The following is a 23,658-nucleotide window of genomic DNA, read 5'->3' on the forward strand; positions in this document are numbered from 1 at the left end:
GGTAATCTAATCTCCAGAACAAATACTTTCTATAGACAATGCAACAATTTTCAACCTTTATTGGGCCAAGGCACATTTTATATTTGAAAAATCTCACAGCACACCTACAAACTAAAATGCTACAAAAAAATGGATTCAATTATGTATTTTGTGCCATCTAATAGAACATTTATTTGTTGTCTGTCACTCTACATCGTTTCCATGGATAGATGAACAAAGATCCATTATTCTTCGTAAATAATTTTGTGACCAATTAAATGAATTTTGATCATTTCCCGCAGCACACCTGAAGAGTTCTCACAGCACACTGGTTGGGAATCACTGCTCTAGGCAAAAATAAGACAACAGCAAACAAAAATGTCACTCAAAGCAGATAGGCAGAATTATTATTTTTTTTTGTCCTTTATTCAGAGGCATTTGACAAGTGGAACTGTGTGAGGGGGAGGTGAAGGGGCACAAGCATGTTTGCAGACAGGGGAGAAGGGATTTTCATGCTGTAGTTAGATCACTTTCCCAAATAAAAGGAGGGGGGAACCCCAATCCCTGAAATCAGTCCCATAAGAGTGTTACACAGCCAAGAATTGCTAACAGAAGAAAATAGCTACCAAGGAAAAAAAATATCAGCATTGAGTAGCATTTGTGAAAGACAAAAGGGAAACAAGACAGGACTTGTATCTATTTTGTAGTCTTACAAGTTAGAAAAAAAGGCAGGTCCTTTAGAAAAACTGCATTTTCCTCATATCAACTATTGAAAGCTAAATCAAAATAGGTGATTTGACCTATTTTCCACCAAAAAAAGCAAAAATTTCAAAAGGAAGCCACACCACCAAAAAGAGAAAGCAGAAAGACATGGTGATGGTCGGAGGAGTTCAATTAAGCCAAAAAGAGTACATATAAATACTGAATTTTTTTTAATCACTTTCGATAAATTTTCTCAATTCTAAAGAGTACATGATTTTTATTTTACGTTTTCATTCATATGCGAGGAAGAAAGGAGAGGGTTTAAATTCTAACAGATAGAATGCCTCTACTTCAAATACTTGTCTAAAGAGGTAGATCAAAACAAACTGCGGAGAAAAATGGGGGGGAGGGGGGGGGGGGTCATTTTAAGTATCACTTGTGCCACTCAGTTAAGCGTGATGTTAGGATGGCGCGCCCGTGTGGAAAGAAGTGTTCTGGAAGCGGAGGGGTGGGCTGAGGTATACGTGCGCGCTGGCGCTCAGTGGGGACAGGGAGGGGGGGGGGTGCGCTTGGCGGCACAACAGCCACCCCCACCCCGCCCCCTTTAGCTGAGGTAGACGGCGTTCTACTGTGGAAGCATGGATACACTCAACTTCTACCACAATCAACATATTTACATTCGGCATGAAGACACAAATGAAATCAAATTTTTCTAGTCAGGTTTTGTCTTTCTTTCCGCTTTCCTTATCCCTCCCAAGTCAGTCTGTGTCACTAAAACAAAAACGTTACGCTTGTGGGTCACAGAATATTCAAATCATGTTTCGCTATAGCAACTAAAAAGAAAAATGCATCCGTCAGTGCGACTCCCCCTACCCTCACCATGCAGTGATCGACGTTAACGTAGACTTGATTAAGTTTGCTGAGCTGGTCGTGTTCGGGCCTTGATGTAAAGATGGGGGCGGGCACAGAAGCATTCGAGTCCACCCTGCTCTATCTAACCCGCACCATAGAAAGGAATTGTATTTGATGGACAAATTAAAGTAACATTCCCAATCAGGTCAATCCCAAAACTAAATGGCATTGCTGTAGTCATGTACGGTTGGCTTTGATTCACATGGTGTTTTATAATTTTCTTCAAAAGAGATGGTTGGACCCTCAGGGGAAAAACTGAGGCGATTCTCTCTGGTTACTCGTGTCAGCCGCCAGCTGAGGCGTGCCAACTCCGGCTCTGGGGCTGCTATGTACAAATAGACGTTATGTACAGGGTCATTTTAGTCACTCACACACATGTACAATGCCACCATAAAGCACTAGAGTTGAAGGCAAGGGTCAGTTGGCAGCCGACCAAAATTTTAAATTTTTTTCTTAAAAAAATAAAAATGTTCAAAGACTATCAGCTTTATAAAGTATACAAAATACCACAAAAGCAAAATAAAAAAAGGAAAGGAACATTTTTTTCTTATATAGTTATATATAATCATTTTTTTTCTCTTCTGAGGTACTAGATCCTGAGGTAGTTAAGTAAAATGCATATTAAATTGGTTTTCCTGGGCAGCAGCATTTCAGCACCATTTCCCAAAGTGTCAGTCACAGCGCTGCCCTCACCTCTAATATATATATAGATAGATAGATATAGATAGATAGATATAGATATATGTGTGTGGTGTGTTTATGTATGCATGTATATATATATATATATATATATATATATATATATATATATTCATCTATTTATTTAGGACTATCTATAAAATGCATCCAAATTTATAAAATGCCACTTTCATTACACGGGCAGGAAACCCAGTTTATAATCCACCCCTTCAGGGGTCCTGGCCTCAAACAATCTTTCCCCTAAACACGGCCCTACCAATTTGAGCCAACTCTCCCCCCAAATAAACCTCTGGCGGTCCCACCAGGACCGTAAGAGCAATGCCTTTTTTCTTTTCGCCAGAAAACTCATGAGAAAGCTTCATTAACCAATTAAATACTGAAAAGTATCAACCAAATCTGAAGTCAACCAAAACATCTTTGTCGGGTTCAAAGTACCACACCAAAGAGGTGATAGGAGGGGGATCCTCATTTCTTCTTTGTGTTGCAAGAGTTTAAAAAAAAATAAAAAATAAAAAATAAAAAAAATGGGGGAGGAGGAAAAAAGATAGACACGCCCTTGGGGGGAGGAGGAGAGCGGTCAAGGGGTGCGTACATGTGAGGGCTAGGTGACGTCGATGGGAGCCCTCCGATACATTCCTACAGTGATGCAAAGAGGTGAGGTTGGTGGAGGTTTAGAGAAGAGGAGGAGGAGGAGGAGGAGGAGGAGGAGGAGGAGGAGGAGGAGGAGGAGGAGTAAAGGGAGGGTTGGTCTCTTTGCCATACTTGAACGTTCAAGTGAGGCACAGAGGGGTTGGATGTTTTGGTAGGCTTCTAATAACCTTCGACCCCTGAGATGAGCGTTCGTAACACCTCGTCGTCTAACCCCTGGACTCCGCTGCATCCGTCCAGCCAACCGTCTTCATGAGTCAGGCAGCTTCAGTCACCGTTTCCTCCAGCGCACGCTGGGACTTTACTTCCTGCGGGGCAGTGGAGGCTGGGCTCCGGGAGCAGGCTTGGGCTGCTGCTGTCTCCTCACCTGAGCCAGGATCTCCTGAATCTTCCTTTGGGCCAGCTAGAGGACCAAAAGTTCACATTTAATGTACGGCTTGGTCAGTTTTTAGGGCAAGTGACACAGTTTGAAACGTCACAATATTGACGGATCAACTTGGAGAACCCCTCGGAATTTCGGCCGGTACAAGCTATGGGTGGAAACCTCTCAGCCAATTTGAGAACGGGTTCCCCCAGTAGCAGATGAACCAAACGGTCGAGCACATATGCTGAGAAATAACATAACGTTTTACTAATTTGAAGGCATGCTTTACCTTCTCAATTTATCACAAAACATTCCCCAAAAAGTTTTTTTGTAGTCCATCTTTACGAAACTGTAATTTTACATTACAGCTTTACGTCAGCAACACTGTTCGTCACGTAATTATGTCAGTTAGGAAAAGGAGTCAGTACCGGTTAAGGACAGGCGGTATAAAGGTTGGGGGGTTTGACTTTCTGAAGTGACCTTATGTCTGGCAAATGTTAAGAACGAGCGACTGCCTTCTATCGGGCTGCTTACTGTCATATGAAAAATGTGAAAATGATTGTTTTTGACAAAAAAAAAAAAATGCCCCGAGAGGAGTTGGAAAAGTCAATAGATTGGCAACGTTGACTGTGCTTTTGTAAACCAACTCCTCTCTGCTTGTAGAAATGTTAATGCAAGCACTGCACGTCTGCGAGGATCCGCATTAAACTACGGAAGCGCGTTAAACTATGGAAGATGCTCAACAAAAAATGATTTTAAAAAAAGAAAAAGAAAGAAAATCAAGCAATAAACTCAAATTGCTCCATAATATTAATTAATAGCACACCCCTAGTTTAAGCAAAAACTCCAATGTTACAGGAGATGGAGCTGGAAGGAGATGAAATTTCATATAATTTGTTTGGAAGTGCCTTGCACTAACATGCCAACTCTTATTGGTTTCAGCTGTCACTGGGGCAGTTCATAGAGTGGGAAGCTGTAAAGATCAGAATGAGCACCTCCAAACCTGAAGGTTCTCAGTTGGACAAGTACAGATTGCACTGGAGTAGAAAGTCTGCCACAATGACTGATCGACAAGTGGAGGAAGGCTGGGGCTTGACAGACCCAATAAATGATGCAGTCACTGTCTCATTGTGGTAAGGAAAAAGTCCAGTCAAACAGGGCAAAGAACGGACATAGTGACAATTGAAGGAAATTAGTTTCCTTCACAAGGTATGGCTCTTTGTGCTAGGATGGGCAGCCACAGATCCTCCTCCTCAACCGCAGACGACAGATGCAGACTTGACACCTACCTAGTGAAGTTTTCTGGGTACGACATTCAGGGAGAAGGCCTATGAACAGAGTTGAGCCGCGGTGGAGGGATTACAGTAAACACCGGCCAATTCACCAACACACCAACTCAAATTGTTCCTGTAGAATTTACCAGCTATCTGCCCTGCTGCAGGTAATTGTCTGGCTTACTGCTGACAGTGGTGTAAATTAACATCTGATCGTCTGGTAACAGCTATCTTACAGCAAGTGTCAAACTAAAGAGTTATTTGCGATAGGTACTTAAAAGCATCCTTGCGTCACTGAGTCAAAAACGTAATACAATGGCTAATAGGAAAGTAGTGATTGGTATTTTCACAGGTTGCGAAGCAGAAACAAAAACGCTTCTAGTGCATTTTGTTTTTTAATGAAATTTGTCAACCATTCATAACCAAGGGTCATGTTGTACAATTTGAAATGATTGTGTTTTGGGATCATAGTTTGAGGTATATTTGGGGTTTAATATATGCAATATTTTTATGGGGAGGGGCTTCCTTTACTTGTGAATTTTCACTAACTGCGTCTGGGCTTGCTTGATCCCTTACCCTTGCGAATAGCAAGGGTTCAGTGTGTCTCTCACAGCTAGTCGACAACTCTATGGTAGAACCTCACCAGGGCAGTCTGGGCTTCCCGGCTTAGCCTGCGGCCCCCAAATACAGTAAGTAACCAAGTAAAATACAAGGACTCCATCTATTTGATCGAAGCGTTATTGACGTCACTATGAAAAGGTGCAGGCGTACCTAATAAAGTAACTGATGAGTGTACATGCATGATAAAGCATTTGTTTAAACCCTACATCCTCTGAAGTGTTGTAGGTATTTGGCAAACCATTATGTTGAACAGGGTACTGGGTTAACCAACATTGACCTTTATTCAGAATAAAGACAATGAAAGACGACTTTGAGAAGACCTACCTGGCATGCAAAGAAGTGTCCGCTGATTTTGACGATGACCTGATCGTTCTCATCGGGAGTCTGGTCTCTGGGCACCACCACTTCAGCACAGGTCAGGTTCTGTAACTCGTTTACCTGCAACCATCAGAACAAACGTTTAAATTAAACTTTGTGGAACCAAACTGAAGAGAGTTTATCAAGATGTTTTCAGTTTAAAGTGTACGCCTTTTATCTACCGTTTTTCCACCCTTTCCGATGACTCGCCCAGCGGCGAAGGAGGGGACCTTGATGTGGGCTTCCAGCTTTACCTCCTCCTTGGGTCCGAAGAAGTTCTCCTCCTTCAGCTTGCCAAAGATGCGACACTGAGCCTGCCGCAGAAGAGGGAAAAGAGCAATTAACCAGTGAAGTAAGTTTTAAAGAGAACTCTGTTTGTGTGGGTGTACAACACCTTAAACTGAGCCTCTGGTGGTCCGACAATAATAACCATCCTCTGTTTGGGATCCATTCCTTCTGCGGGGGCGATCTAAAAGAGATGCAACATTATGCAATCTTCACTTCGACGACGTTTTGAGGAAATGCTCGACTATGTTAAGCTTCTCGGCCGACTCACTTTGATGGAGGCTCCGGCAAAATGCGACAGCTGCTTGATGTGTTGACCCTGTTTTCCAATGATGGCTCCCACGGCAAGCGCAGGGATGAACAGGTGCACAGTCTCTGATTCCGGGTGTACCTGGTGAGTGGGAACATATTACTGTTAATTGAGCCTGGATGCTGTCACTCAAAGCACCACTGAGGAACACAAGCTCATCTTTTGGCTGATTAAGGCTGTGAACAGTCCATCTGTGTTGCGCTTGCAAACACTACTGCAGTACAGTACTTCTATTAGCAACATCACAAGTGGCCGCCATCTTTGTGGAATTTTAAACGTCTTTAAAATCCTCCATAACAAACAAATTCAAGATGAAAACAATTGATTACTAAAGCATATGATCTATTCCATTGCCCACTCTGGTCTTGTCACAAATGAAGCATCAACTAGGAGAACCGCTCAGAATTTCAACCCTGTATAAGCTTATTGGTGGATATCTTTAACTGAAACTTATCAGAAGAGGGGTTCCCCGAGTAGACAAAACCATTCTCCCCCACGCACACACATTCAAGACTGAAAAAAAATAATTTCAAAAGGTAATGTTACTTCACGTGAAAATGCACTTCATAAGCTATCCAGCACATGGCCAAAGCAACAGGTGGCGCTAAAACCCAACTTATTACAGCCTTAAGAAAAGCATGCCGGAAATTAAACACAGTGGACTTACCCCAAACATTGCACACAAATATAAACAAAACATTCAAGTAAAAATATTTAAAATGACCTCAATTCCATAATATGAAAACTCTACAATGTAACAGAACAGAGGCAAGCTGTTTCCCCATCTGCAATATAACATCTAAAAGGTTTGCATGTGGACAAAGAGCTTTTTTGTTTTTTTATAAACACTCATTTGTTAACGATATGGCTTTACAATTAAATATGGGAAACCACTACTGTTTTTAACTTGCGAAAAACAACAGCAAAAAAGCTTCCGGAGAATCTGACACTTTAATACAACAACGTGCTCTAATGCAAAATGCCACAGCACATCACTTGCTCCTGCTCAAAGACACAACCAGCTTTCCCCAGTACTCAAGTCAATCACACACTCAAAGATTATTGATTTTGGATTGAGACCAATACACCAATCAATATGCCAGCTAGGCGCCAACAACTTGCTTTGACTGCCTTCATGTCAAGGACCCATCCCTTATCTCTGACTCCACTAAAAGACATTAAGTAGCCAAGCTGCTGGTGCCTGTGCTTGCAGGTTAAAGGTTGCACACAGATGAGGGCCTGAAAGCTCAGCGGTCGCTGGGCAGCTAGAGACCGTGTTAGGTGCAAGCCACCCTTGTCAAGTCATCCCGCAGCGAGCAGCCGTAAGCCGTGCAAAGCTGTTCGGGACAGGTGACTTACGGCGAGGGGCTCGCTGCTCGCCGACATCATAGAAGCCCAAAATGGACCCTCGCCCCCATAAGGACTGCACTACAGGAAGAGAGAAACATGAAACGGGGTTGCTAAGAGCTAACAAATTAGAGATGTCAATGGCCTGACCCAATCACACCCAAGTGAGTCAAAGCACCTGGTTGTACTGCATGATCAGAGTCTACAAGACCCACTAAGAAACCGTTTATGACAGGCTGTCAACTTACTCCAAATGCAGAGCCGCCAGCTCCGGGAGGCGGGACATGGGACATGGATGGACCCATGCCAGGTGCGCCACTAGGGAACAAACCCAGAGCGTTCAAGTTCAGGCCTGGAATTAGGTTAGACTGGAGCTGCAGAGAAACATTTTCAGTTAACAAAATCAACAGTATGAATGTCTTATGAACACAATGCCTGGCTAATTAAACTTGCGGGTCACAACATTAAGTATATTGCAAAAAAAAAAAAAGATCTATCAAATCCGGTTTAGTTTAATAACAACCCGATTTGACGAGGTTTCTAATTGTAGTTGGCTACAGGGTATAACTATAACAACATTCTTCAACCAAACCACAAGCAGCCATGAACACTCACGTTCATGGCAGCCATGTCGCTCTCGTACGACTCCCTGATCTTCTTCATCACTTCCTCCTCTGCTCTCGCGCAAGCCTCGATGGAGCCCTTCACTGTGATGGTCCGCTCCGGGTTGTACAGGGTCAGGTCCTGTAGACTGGACAGAACAAGCAGTGTGACAATATAAAACATTGAGCGCACAGCAGAAGTTCTACGGCAAGCATTAATAAAGATCTTACGGCGAGATTGTGATTTTGGTCCCCGTATCCTGCTCGATCTTCTTCAGGTTTCGTCCTTCCTTCCCGATTAATCTTCCTACAAAGGTGTTGTGTACTAGAACCTTCAGTGGGATCTCCTCAGTACTGCAAGACAAACATGATACATTCAACTTCACATTAAATACGACATGACTAGAGACCTCAACTGATCTGTTTGCCTATTTTTAGGCTACAAGTGGCCTTGTTTACTTAGAGGATAGCATGACTGGGGAGAGGCGGGGGGGAAACAGTCAAATAGTGTGTTTGGCTTGACTTTTCACATGCACAAATGTTTAAGTTACTCAAGTGTCTTATGCAAACTCACAACTTTGTGTCTAGTGCTTCCTTCTGCATGATCTCCATTAGGGTTCTGCAGGCATTCGAACAACCTTCAGCTGTGGAGTGAATTGTGATGGGCTTCTCTGCAGCACCTGCGTTCTCTTTCCGATGAATGTCAATCCTGAAACGAAGGATTAAAAGCGATGAGATTCCAAGCTGTGGAGTTAACAGGACAGCTAAAGAAGGAAGTTTCGCCTCTCACGACTAACTTTGAGTGAGTCTGTTTTGTGACGTTACGGATTGTTGCGCCTTCCTTGCCGATGATTGCCCCGACGAACTGCGTGGGAACGAGCATGCGCAGCGGGATGTCCGACTGCACTTTGGGCCGGGCGCCGAGGCTCGGAGACCCCGACCGCGGCGGTCCACGGGCATTGAAGCCTCTCCGACCTCCTGCTGGAGGACCCTCTGGTGCTGCGTTCTCATCTGGGATGTAAGACACCTTCAAAGCACAGTTCTCCATCATGGAGCCGTTGAGCTTCTCAATCGCCCTAGGAAACAAAGAGATGTTGCCGTTTGCTTGCACTGGAGGGGTTATGAATCAAGTATACGGGGATTTCTTTTACACAGTAGGGCTAGAACAAAGATTAAATTGTACGCTCCTGGTTAGATAAGATAATAAACATCTCAGACAATCCAAGAAATAATGTAAAGCTCGGGCTGCAACATATGCCTTGTTTACTAAACAAACACTCACTTTTGTGCTACAAAATAATACAACTCAGCAGCATCCTGAGACCAGTGTGTTGTCAGAGACACTGGCTTGAAGTAGTCATATGTTCTAATGCATAAAAATAAAAAAAATAAAGCTTTCCAATTAGGTACATCTAGATCAAATCTAATGCAGCCTTCGGATAGGCTAGAACAGTGATTCAATAGCAGTGAGCCGTGAGAGCATCAGGTGTGCAGCTTTCACCAAAGTGACCTGAAAATTAATATATTTACTATAATTAATGTGTCTTGTGGCCCGGAGAGTGAGTTGTTAGCACATTGCTCTCACAGCTCTGAGGTTTGGGGGGGGGGGGGGGGGGGGGTTTAAATCTGGACTCTGGACTTCCTGTGTGGAGTTTGCATGTTCGGCCTATGCTTGTGTGGGTTTTCTTCGGGTACTTCGGCTTCCTCCCAGATTCCAAAAAAACCTCTCTCTTAGTTTAATTGAAGACGAAATTGTCCGTAAGAGTAAATGTGCGTGGGAATGGTTGTGTAAATTGCTGGTTTCGGGCAGAAATCTTGCATCTCCAAAACCATCACTTTATAGGAAACCAAAAAAAACATGTTTGTTGCGCCATTAACATTGCATTGTCTACAAGAGCAAGCCATTTTCAACACTTTCGATTGTTCAACAGTTTGTAAAAACAAAACACCCACATGTGGATTGAGGATAAGCGGTACATAAAATGGATAAATGAATAATGCATCTTTGTTCAACGATGCCTGTGACATATATGGACAGGCAGAACAATTACATGTTCTTCCACTAGAATGGCAGTAGGTACATTAACCAATGTACCCACTTTGTAGCATTTTTGTTAACTGGTGAGATTTTCTGTAATGTAAAATATGTGCCTTGATGTGTTTTGATTTATTTAGTTTTATTTTTGCCCAGTGTTTCCACTGGGCTGAAAATGAATTTTAGTTGGTCCTGTTTTACCAATCAAAGCTGCTTAATTTTGACAACCTTGATTTATACACATTGATTGCGCTGATGCTCATACTTACAAATGGAATAAATTTACAATAACTATAATAACGTTGCATGAACTAATTGCCAAGCAAGTGTGATTTATGTACACTAGGGGGCACTAAATGGTAAATTTAACCGTTTGGTTCCATGACGTTGGCCTTCCTGCCATTGCATCTTACGTCAAGTTGACTTTTAATTAAGTGTATTGCAAAAACAATGACAATTATTTCCAGCAAAGAAGGAAGGGGAGTTTGGAGTGTACTGCGTGTGCAGGCGTACTCACTGCCTGGCCTGGTCCTTGGCTGCATATCGAACATTGACAACTGCAGTCTCTGTGTCAGTGTTGACTGTAAAGGAGCACACAGCAGGGACATTCACTCGTCATTGACAATTTACCATTCCCACATGGAACTCAATCTCGATTTATAAAAGGACCTTCTGAAATTCTACACAATCTGCATGCAATGTACACTAAATAATCAGCAACCACTAAAGCCCAAGCATGTATTCACCTTGTTCACAGCATTCTACGGCACCATACTGGGCCAGCACACCATCCAAGACCTAGGGAAAAAAGGTTAGTCATGATTAGGATGTCAGCTTTGACTGGGACTGTCGTTGAGCAAAAGCCCATCCAGATGAGCCACAACATTAAACGCTATTGGAGTTCAGGGTTTACATAAAGGGTGATGGAAAAATAACTCCCCACCTTAGATTACTGAATTATTTTTTTTCCTCGTTTTTGGTGTTTGTGTTTTTTAATGTATGAGAATATACTGCAAGTAGTGGTGTGGGATCACTTTGGACCGGATTGTGGGTCCATTCAGTCTTTGCGATACCATGAAAGGTACCTTAGCATGATGCAAGATAAAATCTGGCCAGTTACCAGCGCTTGGGAGAATGTTAACGATTAGGTGCCCTTCCAGCATGTTGCTATTGTTCATGAATGGCTTAATGCGTCTCGTAACGTCTCGTAAGAGATGGATGGGATAGTGGCCCGTATCAGTGGTCGTCTTTGAGGTTGGTTACAGGAGTAAGTCTGCCGTAGCATACCAAAAGACTTCGGAAATACTTTAGGGGTTAATATGAGAATTTATGGCTTTCAACCCACAAGGGTTCCTGGTTTTAGCTAATTCTGGTGCCCATATCATTTTGAATAAAACCATGCTAAATGCTTTCTTCTCATATTTCTACATTTTTCTACATAAAGAACAAGCACAAATTAAAAAAGGCATAAATGAGCATTTCGAAATAGGGAACTACTTTTCAATTACCCTGAAGATGCAACATGCCATTAAAAAAACATCCATGAGTCTTTGTAAATTGGCTGAATTCTAAACCTTTTTAGACAATAAATGAGTGACTATATGCACCAATCACACTTACAGAATCTAATCGAACGATACGAGAGCTGGATTTGATTGAACAGGTTTATCAGTGTAGATGTTTGCAGTGGTGTAGAAGTACACTGCATGCAATTTTTATATGTACTGTATCTTAACCATGAGAGTGTTAAAATACTAGAAACACCTCAGTGAGAATCTGTGTTCTACACTGCTGCAAGCTACAACCCCAGTTGAATTAATACAGCTTGCAATATCTTTGTAAAAGGCAGAAATTTTATACAGCACTTTTATTACATTTCATTAGATTGGTCAAGTGTATTTAACATTACAGCTTGTGAATGATGAATTTGTTTGCATTTATCCTACAATAAATTTAAATTTAAAAAAATAAAAAAAAAAGCTAATTTAAGACAATTTACTCATTCGCACAATACGCCAACTGGGAGGAGGGGGAGCTTCCTTCTACGAAAATCTCCAATATGGAGCGACGCATCAAGCTGGCCACCTGGAGACCCCAGGATTGGAATTCATTGATTTGGTCAACTGTGGGCAGAGGGGGAGCAAAGGATCTAAGCTGCACCGAGACCTTTGACCATGCTCTGTTGAACCTGAGGCCACACCCCCAAAGAGCTCAACCCCACTTTCTAGCCAACAAGACTGCCGCCAAACTCCCCACCCCCCACGCACATGCACACGCACGCACGCACACGCGCACACACACACACACACACACACACACACACACACCCGAGACAACCCACCAACCAAGCAGCCTCCCACCTCTCTGCCGCGTCAACTCCAAGTCATTGGCTGTTCCTCCAACAAAATGCGGCGCCTGACGCTGGCTGGCTAGCCTGCCCGTCCTTCAGCGGGGGCTGGCCAATTGGAATCCAGGCCATTCAGGAAAAGGGTGGGGTGCATTCCAGCAGGAAGCAGTGACTGGGGGAGGGGTGCGAGCTCATGCTACACATTCTATGAATCAGAGCACATGGATGGGAAGGAAACTGTCCAGGCCCACCCACCCACGACAGCTTGTGAACACACCACTATTCTCACCAGCACGCTCACCCTGAAGGGGGTGCATACAACACGAGTCATTGTCTAATCTACCTGATAAAATGCATATGAGGCCTTGGCATCAGAAGATCCCAGATTAGCCCATTTTTTTCAAACCCTCCCGCCCTCCTCCCAAGGGAGAGAGAGACCTCATCCTCACCTTTGGAGAAGGCAACCACCTCCCTGGGCTACATGCTAGTAACACGTGTGGAGCTGCGGTTTAAGGGGCATGGGTAGAGGCGACGCCAGCCCATACTTTAAAAAACACCCAGTCGGCCTGTGGCCATTTGATGGCAGACTGAAATCGTAAAATCATCGCATCACGGTTACCATATGAACAAGTGTGTGTCATTGAGGAAATTCTGAATTTTTCTTTCCCAAACGGAACAATACTCCAAGCACACGCTGTCACAACCCAACCTCTGTACACAGAAAATGGGAGTGAGGAGTTTAAAGACACAGTTGGTGATTTAAGATTGAAAGAGACGGGCCATACACAGGATTTATTTTAAAATTTAAAAAAAAATTAAAAACACTATTTGAACCTTTAACTTTCAGATAGATCCCTTAACATAGGCATGGTAAGTATATTGTGGACTTCTAAGTGAAGCAAATATGAGAAAGTGGAGCCCAGAAGGATACATGCTCCGTTCACACACACTATTGCTCAACTCATACTACCCTTTATTGTGAAATTATTTAAATTAATTAATTAATTTTAAAAAACGCATGTTAAAAACTAACATTGCTATGGAGGACACCTTTGCACCAGTTAACGAACACTGCTCTCTGGTAAGTTTGTTGGAGAAATTTTGAGGGTTCTATTTGACTAAAAACACTTGACATGATCCTACAGAGCATGTTGAATGGTGCACTATAATAAGTGTACAGACATTTTTGTCATATTGCAGCAACTCCAAGACTTATTTTTAAATTCTCTTGTAGTGGTAAAGGACAAAGTACCACAAACACTTGAACCCTTTAATTTTGCACTATACCAGTATCCATGAAAGCAGTTAAGTATTTTATATATGGTCCTGTAATGGTTCAAAAACTATGTAGATATGTTTTTTCTTTTTTAAATATCACTAATGCACATACCCCCAGACACACTGTCTCTCTCTCTCTCTCTCTCTCTCTCTCGCACACACACACACACACACACACACACAGCCGATGTTTCAACATTAAATTAATTTATGCATTAGGGGAGTAAGTAGCAAAACAGCCAAAGTTATTTCCCCCAAAAATACTTTTTCCCCTTGTATTGGTCTGGTCAATCATAATTTTTCATGAATCTCAGACAATTTATTTGAACTGCAGCTTTTTGTGCGTCTGCTCAACTGTATACATGTGCACGCACACACCTTTAGATTTAAAAATAGCACTATCATTTGTCTTGAAAGACATCAAGACACTGATTAGCTCAAGAAACAGACACACAGATTTAATACACAAATATACAAAAATGTGAGCCAATCCGTTTTGAGAACCATTGACAAGATGCATTTTTGCACATTTCTCCTCAAGTACAACCAACATGTTGCCTCTCCAAATTTGTTGTGCATTAAAAATCTGCGGCTCAATATCTGAGCGTCACAATGTCAAATCATTTGTTCCAACCACAGTTGGCCCACTGCTTGGTGAGCTCGCTTGGCCAGAGCAGCTGCAGCCATGTGTAAACCAATGAAGCATGTGCTGTCAACCCCCCCCCCCAAAAAAAAAAAAAAGCAAGACTATTCCAAAAGGCGTCTGAATTAGAACGAGGCCTGTTGGGGTGCCCCATGATGTATCAAATCCTAGAAACATTTAGTAGCCTGTTAGCACTCACCTCCCACCGCATGTCAGGCGGGATGTTCCTGATCTGCAACTTACAGCTCCTGAGGAGACAAGAAGGGAAGATGATTGTGAAGGATAGCTAAACGGGTGAGACAACTTGATACAAGTTCTTATTGATCAGTTTATGTGTTCAATAAAAATCATCTGGATATATATATATATATATATATATATAGATATATAGATGTATAGATATATATATAGATATATATATAGATATAGATATAGATATAGATATATAAGAGAGATAGTGGCCCTGTGAGTAGCAGCATTTATGAAGTCTCCTACATCTTTAAGGAGAAAACAGTAAAGTAATTGCCTTTGCCATTATTTGCGAGGCATCTAGTCGAGAAACTGCAGCTACGATGTGCAATTTTTTCCAGAATGACATCAGCAGGTGCAGAGAGCCTCACGTTAAGGACAGAGAGACTGAATTCAATAGGGTGGTTTAATTGGAGAAGAGGGTGGTCCTTTTTTCAGAAGCTAAAATTGTACCACACCCATTAGGGTCAGAAGCACACACACAGGGAGCAAAGGAAGAGTTTGGAGGCAATTTCAAAATGATTGCATTGGGAACAGTGCACTAAACAAAAGTGGAGTCAATGATGTCCCAGAGAGTGACTCGCACTTTTCCAGGATCACCCAACTGTTGTGGCTGGGGAAAAAGGGGGTGGGGTGCCAACTCAAATGGGGAAGAATGAAATTCGTGCACTTGTTCATCCAGCGAAGATGAGCGTAACTAACAGTGCTGACTGGTTCTAAAGTCACGTTAGTCATTAAAAACATTCAGGGGACGGCAGCATAATTAGGAAGGATACACGGAGACCATGTGACTAAAAAGTAGCAATGGTTGTTTGAGGCTTTGGAGTGTTTGCCTGCAGGAGGACGTTGTATAGAAATGGTAGGCCACTCCAAAGTCCGCTGCCTGTTGACAAACCTGAAGGGCCATAATGTACATGAGGCGGCCTCATGCGCACATAATGTGAGATACCCAAAACCAGCTTGAGCAGATTTATTGAAGAAAAAATAAAAAGCAGTACATTTCTAAGCTAAATAACAGACATCTTAAGGTGCTTGTGCACTTCTATTAAAAAAAGGTGTATTGTACATGTAACGCAACAATCCAACCTGGAGTATGCATCAACTTCATGTACATTACTCACACTCGACACTGACTACTCGAATCTAAAACGGGCAAATTGCAAAGAAAATTCACAGATAACCTCCAAGAGGAATTCTAGCCCTTTCCGGCCAACTGTGTGCCATTCCTGGCTGATCCGTCCCACGACCAGCACCCCCTCCCACCTCCTACCCACACATTCTGTATGCTCTGCATTGCGGTGGGAACACGATGTGAACTGTGCAAATGCACCAGGGCCGACCTATAGCTCCACAGACAGAAGAAGTCAGGCAGGGTTAGGAGGGTGGGGTGGGTTGGAGTGGCGTGGGGGCTGGGTTCTCTATACATTCCCTGGTCCCCATGCAGCCTTTGATTTGGGGATGGGTGATTGGGGTGTGGTGATGTCGGGTGGAGGGGGACTAGTCCTGTTTCAGGCAAGGGTAACAAGGGCCCACTCTACTCGGTGGGGGTGGGGCCCTGTTACCATGGACACGAACAAGTCCACTGACAGGAACATGTAGAGCTGGGCTAAAAGTGGGAGGAGGAGGGGGAGGGAGAGTAGTGACTGGGGCTGGTTTGTCATGTGATGGCCGAGACCAAGTCGGGCTCCTTATCTACTTTTTGAATAAACCAGCTTTGTACAAGCTATCCACTGGGCCCAAATTTTCAAAAGGGTGTAAAAAGATAATCTAAACATTTAGATTTTTATTTTATTGTTTTAAAGGGGAGGGCACCTATAGCCACCTCAGTTTGTCTCCAACATTATGGAAGGACTACAATCTACACAAGTATGGAAAGACGATGTGTCGTCAATGCTCATCAATCCACACTATTCAAGTATGCACTAGTTCTGACTGACTGAGCTCCACATCGGCCAAGTTCTGCCGTCCCAGCCGCCTCCTCTACGCAGAGGGCCTGAAATGCTCGCTGGGAACCCCCCTAAAGAGAGAGATACATTCAGGGCCTTGAGTTTTGGGATGACTTGCTTTGTAGCTCCCTCAGAACATTCCAATGAGTTGAATATCTTCAGCCAGACACTATGAGGTGACTCAACTGAAAAGACTGTTGCACATTTGAGTCTTCGCCCCCCCCCCCCCCCAAACCTCATTCACAAAATACAGAGAAAGTCAAATGCAAAGGCTATGTTGACGTGAGCCATAAATTCACTTCCCTCTTTTTCTTTTTTGGCAGGTGGGGCCCCACGCTGACCTTGTGACCCAAACCTCTTAAACCCAAGAACCATCTTTGCACTGTCTTCTGTTTCTTATTTAAACAGTCGTGCACGAGAACTCAAATGTAATAAGAGTGAAATAGTAAAAGCATGAGTAAAACCCCAAAAGTGAGTTTAACAGCAGTATCGCATACACGCGCACGCACTTCCCTCGTATAGTCACACCATCCCCCCCCCCCCCCCCCCCCCTGCTTCTGTACATGTGACTGACCGTTTTTTTTTTTTGATGTGCTTGCTTCATTTTTATTCCCCCCACCCCACCCAGACAAAAACCTGACCCTGGAAGTTAACCCAGACTGTGTATACTATAATCACAAATAATTTTCGACCACCTCGCGGCTCACAGTTGTACACACAATTCATTTTCTACATTAAAATGAACTGGTAGCAAAAAAAAATTATCTTAAAACAAAATGGTGGTCAGATAAAAAAATATATATATTTTGAAAACACAGGATTGGTCATAAAATGTATTTCTATTTAACAAGACTTAAAGGTTAACCTCTTTCACATTTCCCCCCTGATAAAACAAGTTGTGTATTTACCCCCCCCCCCCCCCCCCCCCCCCTAATTGGAAGTTTGGTATTGCTAGAGACCAAATTTCTCATTTACCACAATAACTACTATAGTTCATATCATGAACACTATTCTTTTTAGATAAAAAAAAAAAATGAATAGACTGTCACCCCATGTTCTTTATTAACCCCAAAATGGACAGTGTACATGCTTGCAGCTTTCCTGACTTTATAGCATTTCCCTTTTCCTGAGGAGTCCAAAGGTTAAAGATGTGGTGATTGGCCCAGCCCCCTCCTCCTAGCCCTCCCCCCAGCTGATATTAGCAGAATGCAAAGAATGGCCCAGTGTGTGTGTGTGTGTGTGTGTGTGTGTGTTGCCTATACTATACACAAATACATTTGCACTAATTAAAACTAGTTTCATTTCATATTGTAAAGGTTTTTGGAATGGGGGGGCTGCAAGTCCACTCTTTTTATCAGACAATTGACACAGGCACGTTTGCGTGAAGAATCTATGAATTTAGCACACATGCGTAATTATTTCAAGATTTCATTTTATTTTTTTACAAAAACGTCAGAAAAACGATTACACGTAATTCTGGTGGAACATAAACTTAGAAGAAATGTACTATTAGTTTTAGGTAATATATACACGTCCCAAAAATATTTTCAAACATTATTTTGGTTAAAATTAATTTTTGAACATTTCCAACGTGACTAATCATTTTAACTTGGCAGATAATTCAAACAGACAACACTTTGCACAGAGAGCACATTTACATGTAGCCATGATGAGAAATCAAACGTTAAGTTTACACAATCAATTTACAAAATGATGAATATGAAGGGAAAAAAAAAAAAAAAAAAAAAAAAAAAACGCGACTCTGGCTGTGGGTGCGCCATCTTTGTAAAATACGCACACAAGGAGTCAACCTATAAGCATTTTTAGGGAACATACCGCAAATCGTTAAATTACAATAACAATGGAGGTGGTGGCAACGAGTGTGCAGTTGTGCAACGAGGTTTTGCGTGACTTTGGGGGCCCCAAGGCTTCCCATTCCGCTTTTAGCGTCCATCTCATGCAAGGAGGAAAAAAAGAAAAAAAAGGGCGGAAGCCAGCAGTGACGGAGCAGATCCTTCAAATGGACGACTCCATGAGGCCTGTACGTACGTCTGCAGTCTCCAAGAACCGCACTATCTTGTGCAGCCCTCACACGTCAAGCGGATTTGGGTGGGGGGAACCCAGCTCGTGTACGCACAAGTTATTTTAAAACAGTACATAAGTACCAAAAAAATAAATAAAACGTGACGGTTGAGCCCAAAAGGCAGCACCCCACAGTCACGGCTGAGAGGAGGGAGTAGCTACAACAAGCCATACGCCCCTTTTTATTGACCCCCCACAACATTTAGGGGGAGGGGGCGACAGAAAACACACTTAAAAATAAAGACGCTAACTTTCAGCAAAAGAACCACGTTACAAATCATAACCTACCTTTGACGTTTTGGCACAGAGTGTTCCACATCGAGAAGTTTCCCATGGAGTTCAACTTTACCTTAAAAAAAAAAAAATAGGAAAACAAAAGGGACAAGAAGAATCAGGCAATAATCGTTGCTTGTGAGGCATTTCCGCTTCCTCGTTTTATTCAATACAAATTCATCCACAGAAGTGGATTAGTAGTATATTAGCAGGTAGCCACAAATGGCTTAATTTACAAAGGCGAGCATAGCAACGACGAAATCGTTCCCATTCAAAGGCATTCTGCTCAAATATCATACTCCTCGTTACGAAGAGAAACTGCAACATTTATCGTTCTAAAACTCGTGTACCCAAAGCGATTTAAAAACAAAAAAAAGCAAGTGTATGCGCCTCATAGTTGCCCTACATTTGAGCAACACAATTAAACCACCTGGTGTGTCAGCATGGGCAAAATGGCTACACGGCAACACAACGAGAGACTTGTGGCCACAGGACAAGCCTTAGTGGGCTTTTTCCCAAAAAAGAAAATACATTTAAAAAAAAAAAAAACGTTTGCATTTTGCTACCATTTGGGATGGTTCGAAAAGGAGCTACACACACACACACACACACACACACACACACACACACACACACAGTCGAAGACGACCTCTAACCCGAAGGCCCGCAGGTTCGAGAGCAGAATCCAGTAGATATTTTAATTAATCAATTAAATTACAGTGTAAAAACACACAATGAGGTGCATGCATATATAAATAGAGTAATTCATCCCAAACACAATGTTCTCGTGCATTTCTCATAATGCCAAACACACACACCCATAAAACACACTTTTACACCGCTCCAAACGTCTCACCTGAAAGAACATCGATGGCCTTCATTGCAGTCTTCTCATCGGGGCAGTCCACGAAGGCATAGCCAGTTTTGACCAGAAAGGGACCACTGTGGGGAATGTTCCACGTCTCAAAGATAGTTTCGAAGTCCTCCTCGCTGGCCTCGGCGCTCACGTTCCCAATATATAGCTTATTCATGTTCACAACCAATAACAACAACAAAAACAAAAAAAAAACAAAAAAAAGAAGCACCTAACGGCTCCGACAGCGGGTGTGCAGCGTTTGGAGTGGCCCCAAAACAAACCCCCCCCCTCCAAAAAAAAAAAAAAAAAAAAAAAAAAAAAAAAAAAAAGCAAGAAATCCCCTTCAGTACACTACGGAGTGGACAGATAGATTTAAACTGGCAGCCTCGTAGTGGCTTCGCGCTCCCTCGCTGCTTTCTCTCTGCCTCTTTCACCGCACAATAAATAAACGCTTAATTATTAATCTTCCAGGTTCTTCCAAACGACGATGGACCGGGTAGGGAAGGTAGGGGGGGGGACCAGGAGGAGAAAGTACTTTGTGTCTTCCTCCGAAGAGACGGACAATGTCAGACACACGCTAAGGCAGGCACCCGCCTCTGGGTCGACTACAACCAAGAAGAAGAAGAACAAGAAGCGACGAAGAAGAAGGAGGGGAGGAAAAAAATCCGCTGCGATTCCGGTTTTTTTTTTTTTTTTTTTTTTTTTGAATGAGCCACGTGTTCAAACTACAAATCAGCCGACACGTGAGGAAACCCAATTGCTCAATTAAGTGTTTGGGATTGAGGAAAATTGCTCGGGAATCTGGGGTGGGGACAGCTGACGGGGAGTGAATGTTTTTTTTTTTCCTAAAGGAGGGGAAGAAGAGTGGATTGGCGTGAAAAGGAAAATAACCTGAGCAGCGTTGGGGAAAAAGGAGGTTCCGTTAGAAGTTGCTGTGTCTATACTACAATCACATTCGTGTGCCTTTCTCTGCATTAAAAAAAAAAAAAAAACTGCTTCGTTCTCATTGGTCGCCGGAGCTATAGTAAAACGTGCGCGCGCGCGCACGCGCATGGAGACGCCGCTTAAGTGGAGTGATCACACACACACACACACACGGTTGGAGGGGGTGGGGCCATTCATAAATGATGTTGCACTACTATATTGCTCAAATAAGACAAATATGTCAGGGAGAGAGAAAAAAAAGAGTGTGACCCCTAGTCCTCACTTGGGCCCTCGTGCAACGTGGGAATGACACGTATTGCTTTTCAAATGAGGGCGTCCATCTTCCCTCATACGCCTCCCCTCCCTCAATACTCAAGCAAAGTCAAACAACTCGCCCGAGTGGGCCATAACCACCCCGTGGCTATATTTAGTTGTATTCATTGAGTATAAATGCTTCCACGGTTATATTTCGCTACCAGTTTGGGCTCGGCCATGTGGTCCACGCACATGGAGGCGAGCCTTCATGGCTGCCATGTTGGCTGCAAGGGGGAGGGGCTTTCAAACATGGCGTCCTAACGTACGGCTCAACTGAGGCACAAGGGCTTGCATTTTCAAAATGTACACATCTGGTCGGTGTAGTCAAAGGCCACAACATTAGGGACACCTGCACAATCTAATGCAATGTTCCCCCACATATTTTGCATGAGAGAAAATCTCACAGGACACCACCAACACCAAAGTGCACAAAAAGTATACATATTGAAATTATGACCATGATGTGTGTGGGTAGTGAAATAGCATTTCATTATTCTGCCTGTCAGTATTTTTGGAAAATAAAAACCTTCGGAACCATTAAGCGAAATTAGATAATGACCTCTCATTTCACAAAAGCTACAAAACACAAATGAGAGCCAGTATAAAAGTACTGCCTTTATATACCTATACTTAGTTTAGATTGACAATACTAAGTTTATTGGATGTTTACTCTTTTGAGATTTTTCCAGTAAATTTTTTAGATAAAATGTTAGACAGCTCTGAGCATGATGCAGTGCACCGCAAAACTGCAACGACCAACACGACCCTCTGACAGTGTGCTATCTCATTAGCTTGCAAATGTGTACATAATGACTGGCCTGACAGACGTCCAGTAATACACATACGAGCTACTGTATGCAAAGGTTCGTGTAAACATTACATTTTCTGTCAATATACTGCGAATGCGCTCAGCTGTCTCATCTCAGATTCACACAAACCCCGTTTTACAGTCACTGAACAATTGTTGTTCAATTGTTTTTGCTTTATATTTGGTATATTTACTCATTTGCCTGCTGTGTAACGGAATACAAAAAAAATAAAATAAAATAAAATAAAATAAAAAAATAATAATAAAAAAAAAATATATATATATATATATATATATATATATGACAGTTACAATCCAAACTAATTATAAATGTAAAATTATTATTGTAAGCGCTAAAGGAAATGTGCACTGGTGTAAAATGGTCTTTTAGCCTGTATGTAGTGAAATCCTGCATTGATACGTTCTCAGTTGAACTTAATTTCTCTTTTTACAATGTTATGCAATCAGTGATCAATATGTTTTTTGTTATGTGGCTTATATAGTGTGTTAGGGGATGTTCCTATAAGTACATATCCATGCATTTTAAACAACTATAAATGTGATACATAAAAGTGAGCCATCAAAAACTCTATAATTTGTTAGAATGGAGACTATTTCCAATTTCCAGGACGAGGGAAAAACAAAGATATAGGGCATATTCTTGGTGCAATTACTTTTTAAATTTTTTTTTTTTTGTAAGGAGTTTTCGGGCCCTTGAATGAGTGATCAGAGCGGGGCCATGTCTGCCTCAAAGGGTTTCCTCCCCACACCACACGCTGCCCTCTGATTGGTCGGCTCTCCAGACCAATCAGAGGGCAGCAAGGCCACTCCTACTACAGCCGCTGGCGCGCTCGTTGGTTGGCTGGCGGAGAGCGACTATTCTATATGAACAAGCCCGCCAATGATGCGTTTAAGTCCACGTTGAGACTGTTGGACTTCGGGTCACACTACAGGGATGTAACGAAATATGAGCCAGCCAACCAACATGAGGCACTTTCCACATCTTTTTATCGAGTTCTTGCTGGACTGTAGGCTGCCTCTCACTTGATTTACGTTTACAAACATTATGGACCTATAGGTCGTTGAAAAAAGAGTGCGCCCACTTGCTAGAGTCTCATACATTTAATCTGTTGATATGGAAAACATTGGTTACCGCTTGAAAAGTTTCTAAAAACAGTTTTTGCGAGCTGACTGAATAAGTACATTTACTATAAATATATGTCTTATATGACACTTTCCGTTGATGCGGCTACGTTTGCACAAATTGTAACAATTTTATCAGGCGCTGAGTGCATGAGAAGAAACACTGGAAAAGGTGGCTTGTGGGAGCGCTGCATATAGATTTTGAGAGCTCTTTGGGCCGTGCGAGTCTGCTTGAATGAGCTCATGCATGGCTGCAGCCGTGTTGCGTGCGTGTGCGTGTGTGCGAGGCTCCGTGCAGCCATGTACGCGACGGGTGAATGTATCGCTGAGGAATGTACAGAACGCCTCCCCCACACTTCCAGATCCCTCCAAACACCCCCCCACCCCTCCATGGACTCCTTCTATAGGGGGCGAAGTAACATAAAGTTGGAGAGTGCATTACTTCCTATGTTGGGGGCCAGATTTGAGCGGTTCATGCAAGTAGTGGCGAGCAAAAACTTCCACATTTGGGGGATATTTCGGGTAGATTCAGGTATCTTGTTGGTGTAAATCGCAGTTGTAGCTGAATTTTGGGTTGTTGCTGTTGGCCTCGCTCATGTTAAGTCATCGCCAAGGCTCTCCCACAAACCCACTTAGGCTACACAATCTATGGATTCTGT

General features: G+C 42.7%; 1 protein-coding gene across 2 annotated transcripts; it reads right to left on the reverse strand.

Moving 5' to 3' along the window:
* Positions 1-42: 42 nt before the first annotated feature.
* Positions 43-20,498, reverse strand: igf2bp3 (insulin-like growth factor 2 mRNA binding protein 3). Of its 2 annotated transcripts, XM_061760222.1 has the most exons (16): positions 19,810-20,498; positions 18,969-19,029; positions 14,603-14,651; positions 10,882-10,933; positions 10,653-10,716; positions 8,898-9,176; positions 8,675-8,809; positions 8,332-8,454; positions 8,114-8,249; positions 7,747-7,872; positions 7,511-7,579; positions 6,113-6,232; positions 5,951-6,025; positions 5,739-5,870; positions 5,524-5,637; positions 43-3,343 (listed from the first exon to the last, which is right to left on the reverse strand). In XM_061760222.1, the coding sequence occupies exons 1-16, from the start codon at positions 19,982-19,984 to the stop codon at positions 3,242-3,244; spliced, it is 1,812 nt and encodes a 603-aa protein (XP_061616206.1). In that variant the 5' UTR covers positions 19,985-20,498; the 3' UTR covers positions 43-3,241. The 2 variants fall into 2 exon arrangements, with proteins under 2 accessions (XP_061616206.1, XP_061616205.1); XM_061760221.1 differs by lacking the exon at positions 7,511-7,579 and having other exon boundaries at positions 19,810-20,489.
* Positions 20,499-23,658: the final 3,160 nt, after the last annotated feature.

Source organism: Phyllopteryx taeniolatus, chromosome 21, assembly GCF_024500385.1.
Source record: "Phyllopteryx taeniolatus isolate TA_2022b chromosome 21, UOR_Ptae_1.2, whole genome shotgun sequence".
In the NCBI taxonomy this organism is placed as follows: domain Eukaryota; kingdom Metazoa; phylum Chordata; class Actinopteri; order Syngnathiformes; family Syngnathidae; genus Phyllopteryx; species Phyllopteryx taeniolatus.

Excerpts from the sequence above, each read along its gene's own strand:
- igf2bp3 (XM_061760222.1), bottom strand. The coding sequence starts at position 19,984 with ATGAATAAGCTATATATTGGGAACGTGAGCGCCGAGGCCAGCGAGGAG. Across the intron at positions 10,717-10,881 it reads CGTAGAATGCTGTGAACAAG|TCAACACTGACACAGAGACT; the intron begins GTGAATACATGC and ends GCTCCTTTACAG. Across the intron at positions 7,873-8,113 it reads GCGACATGGCTGCCATGAAC|CTCCAGTCTAACCTAATTCC; the intron begins GTGAGTGTTCAT and ends GTTTCTCTGCAG.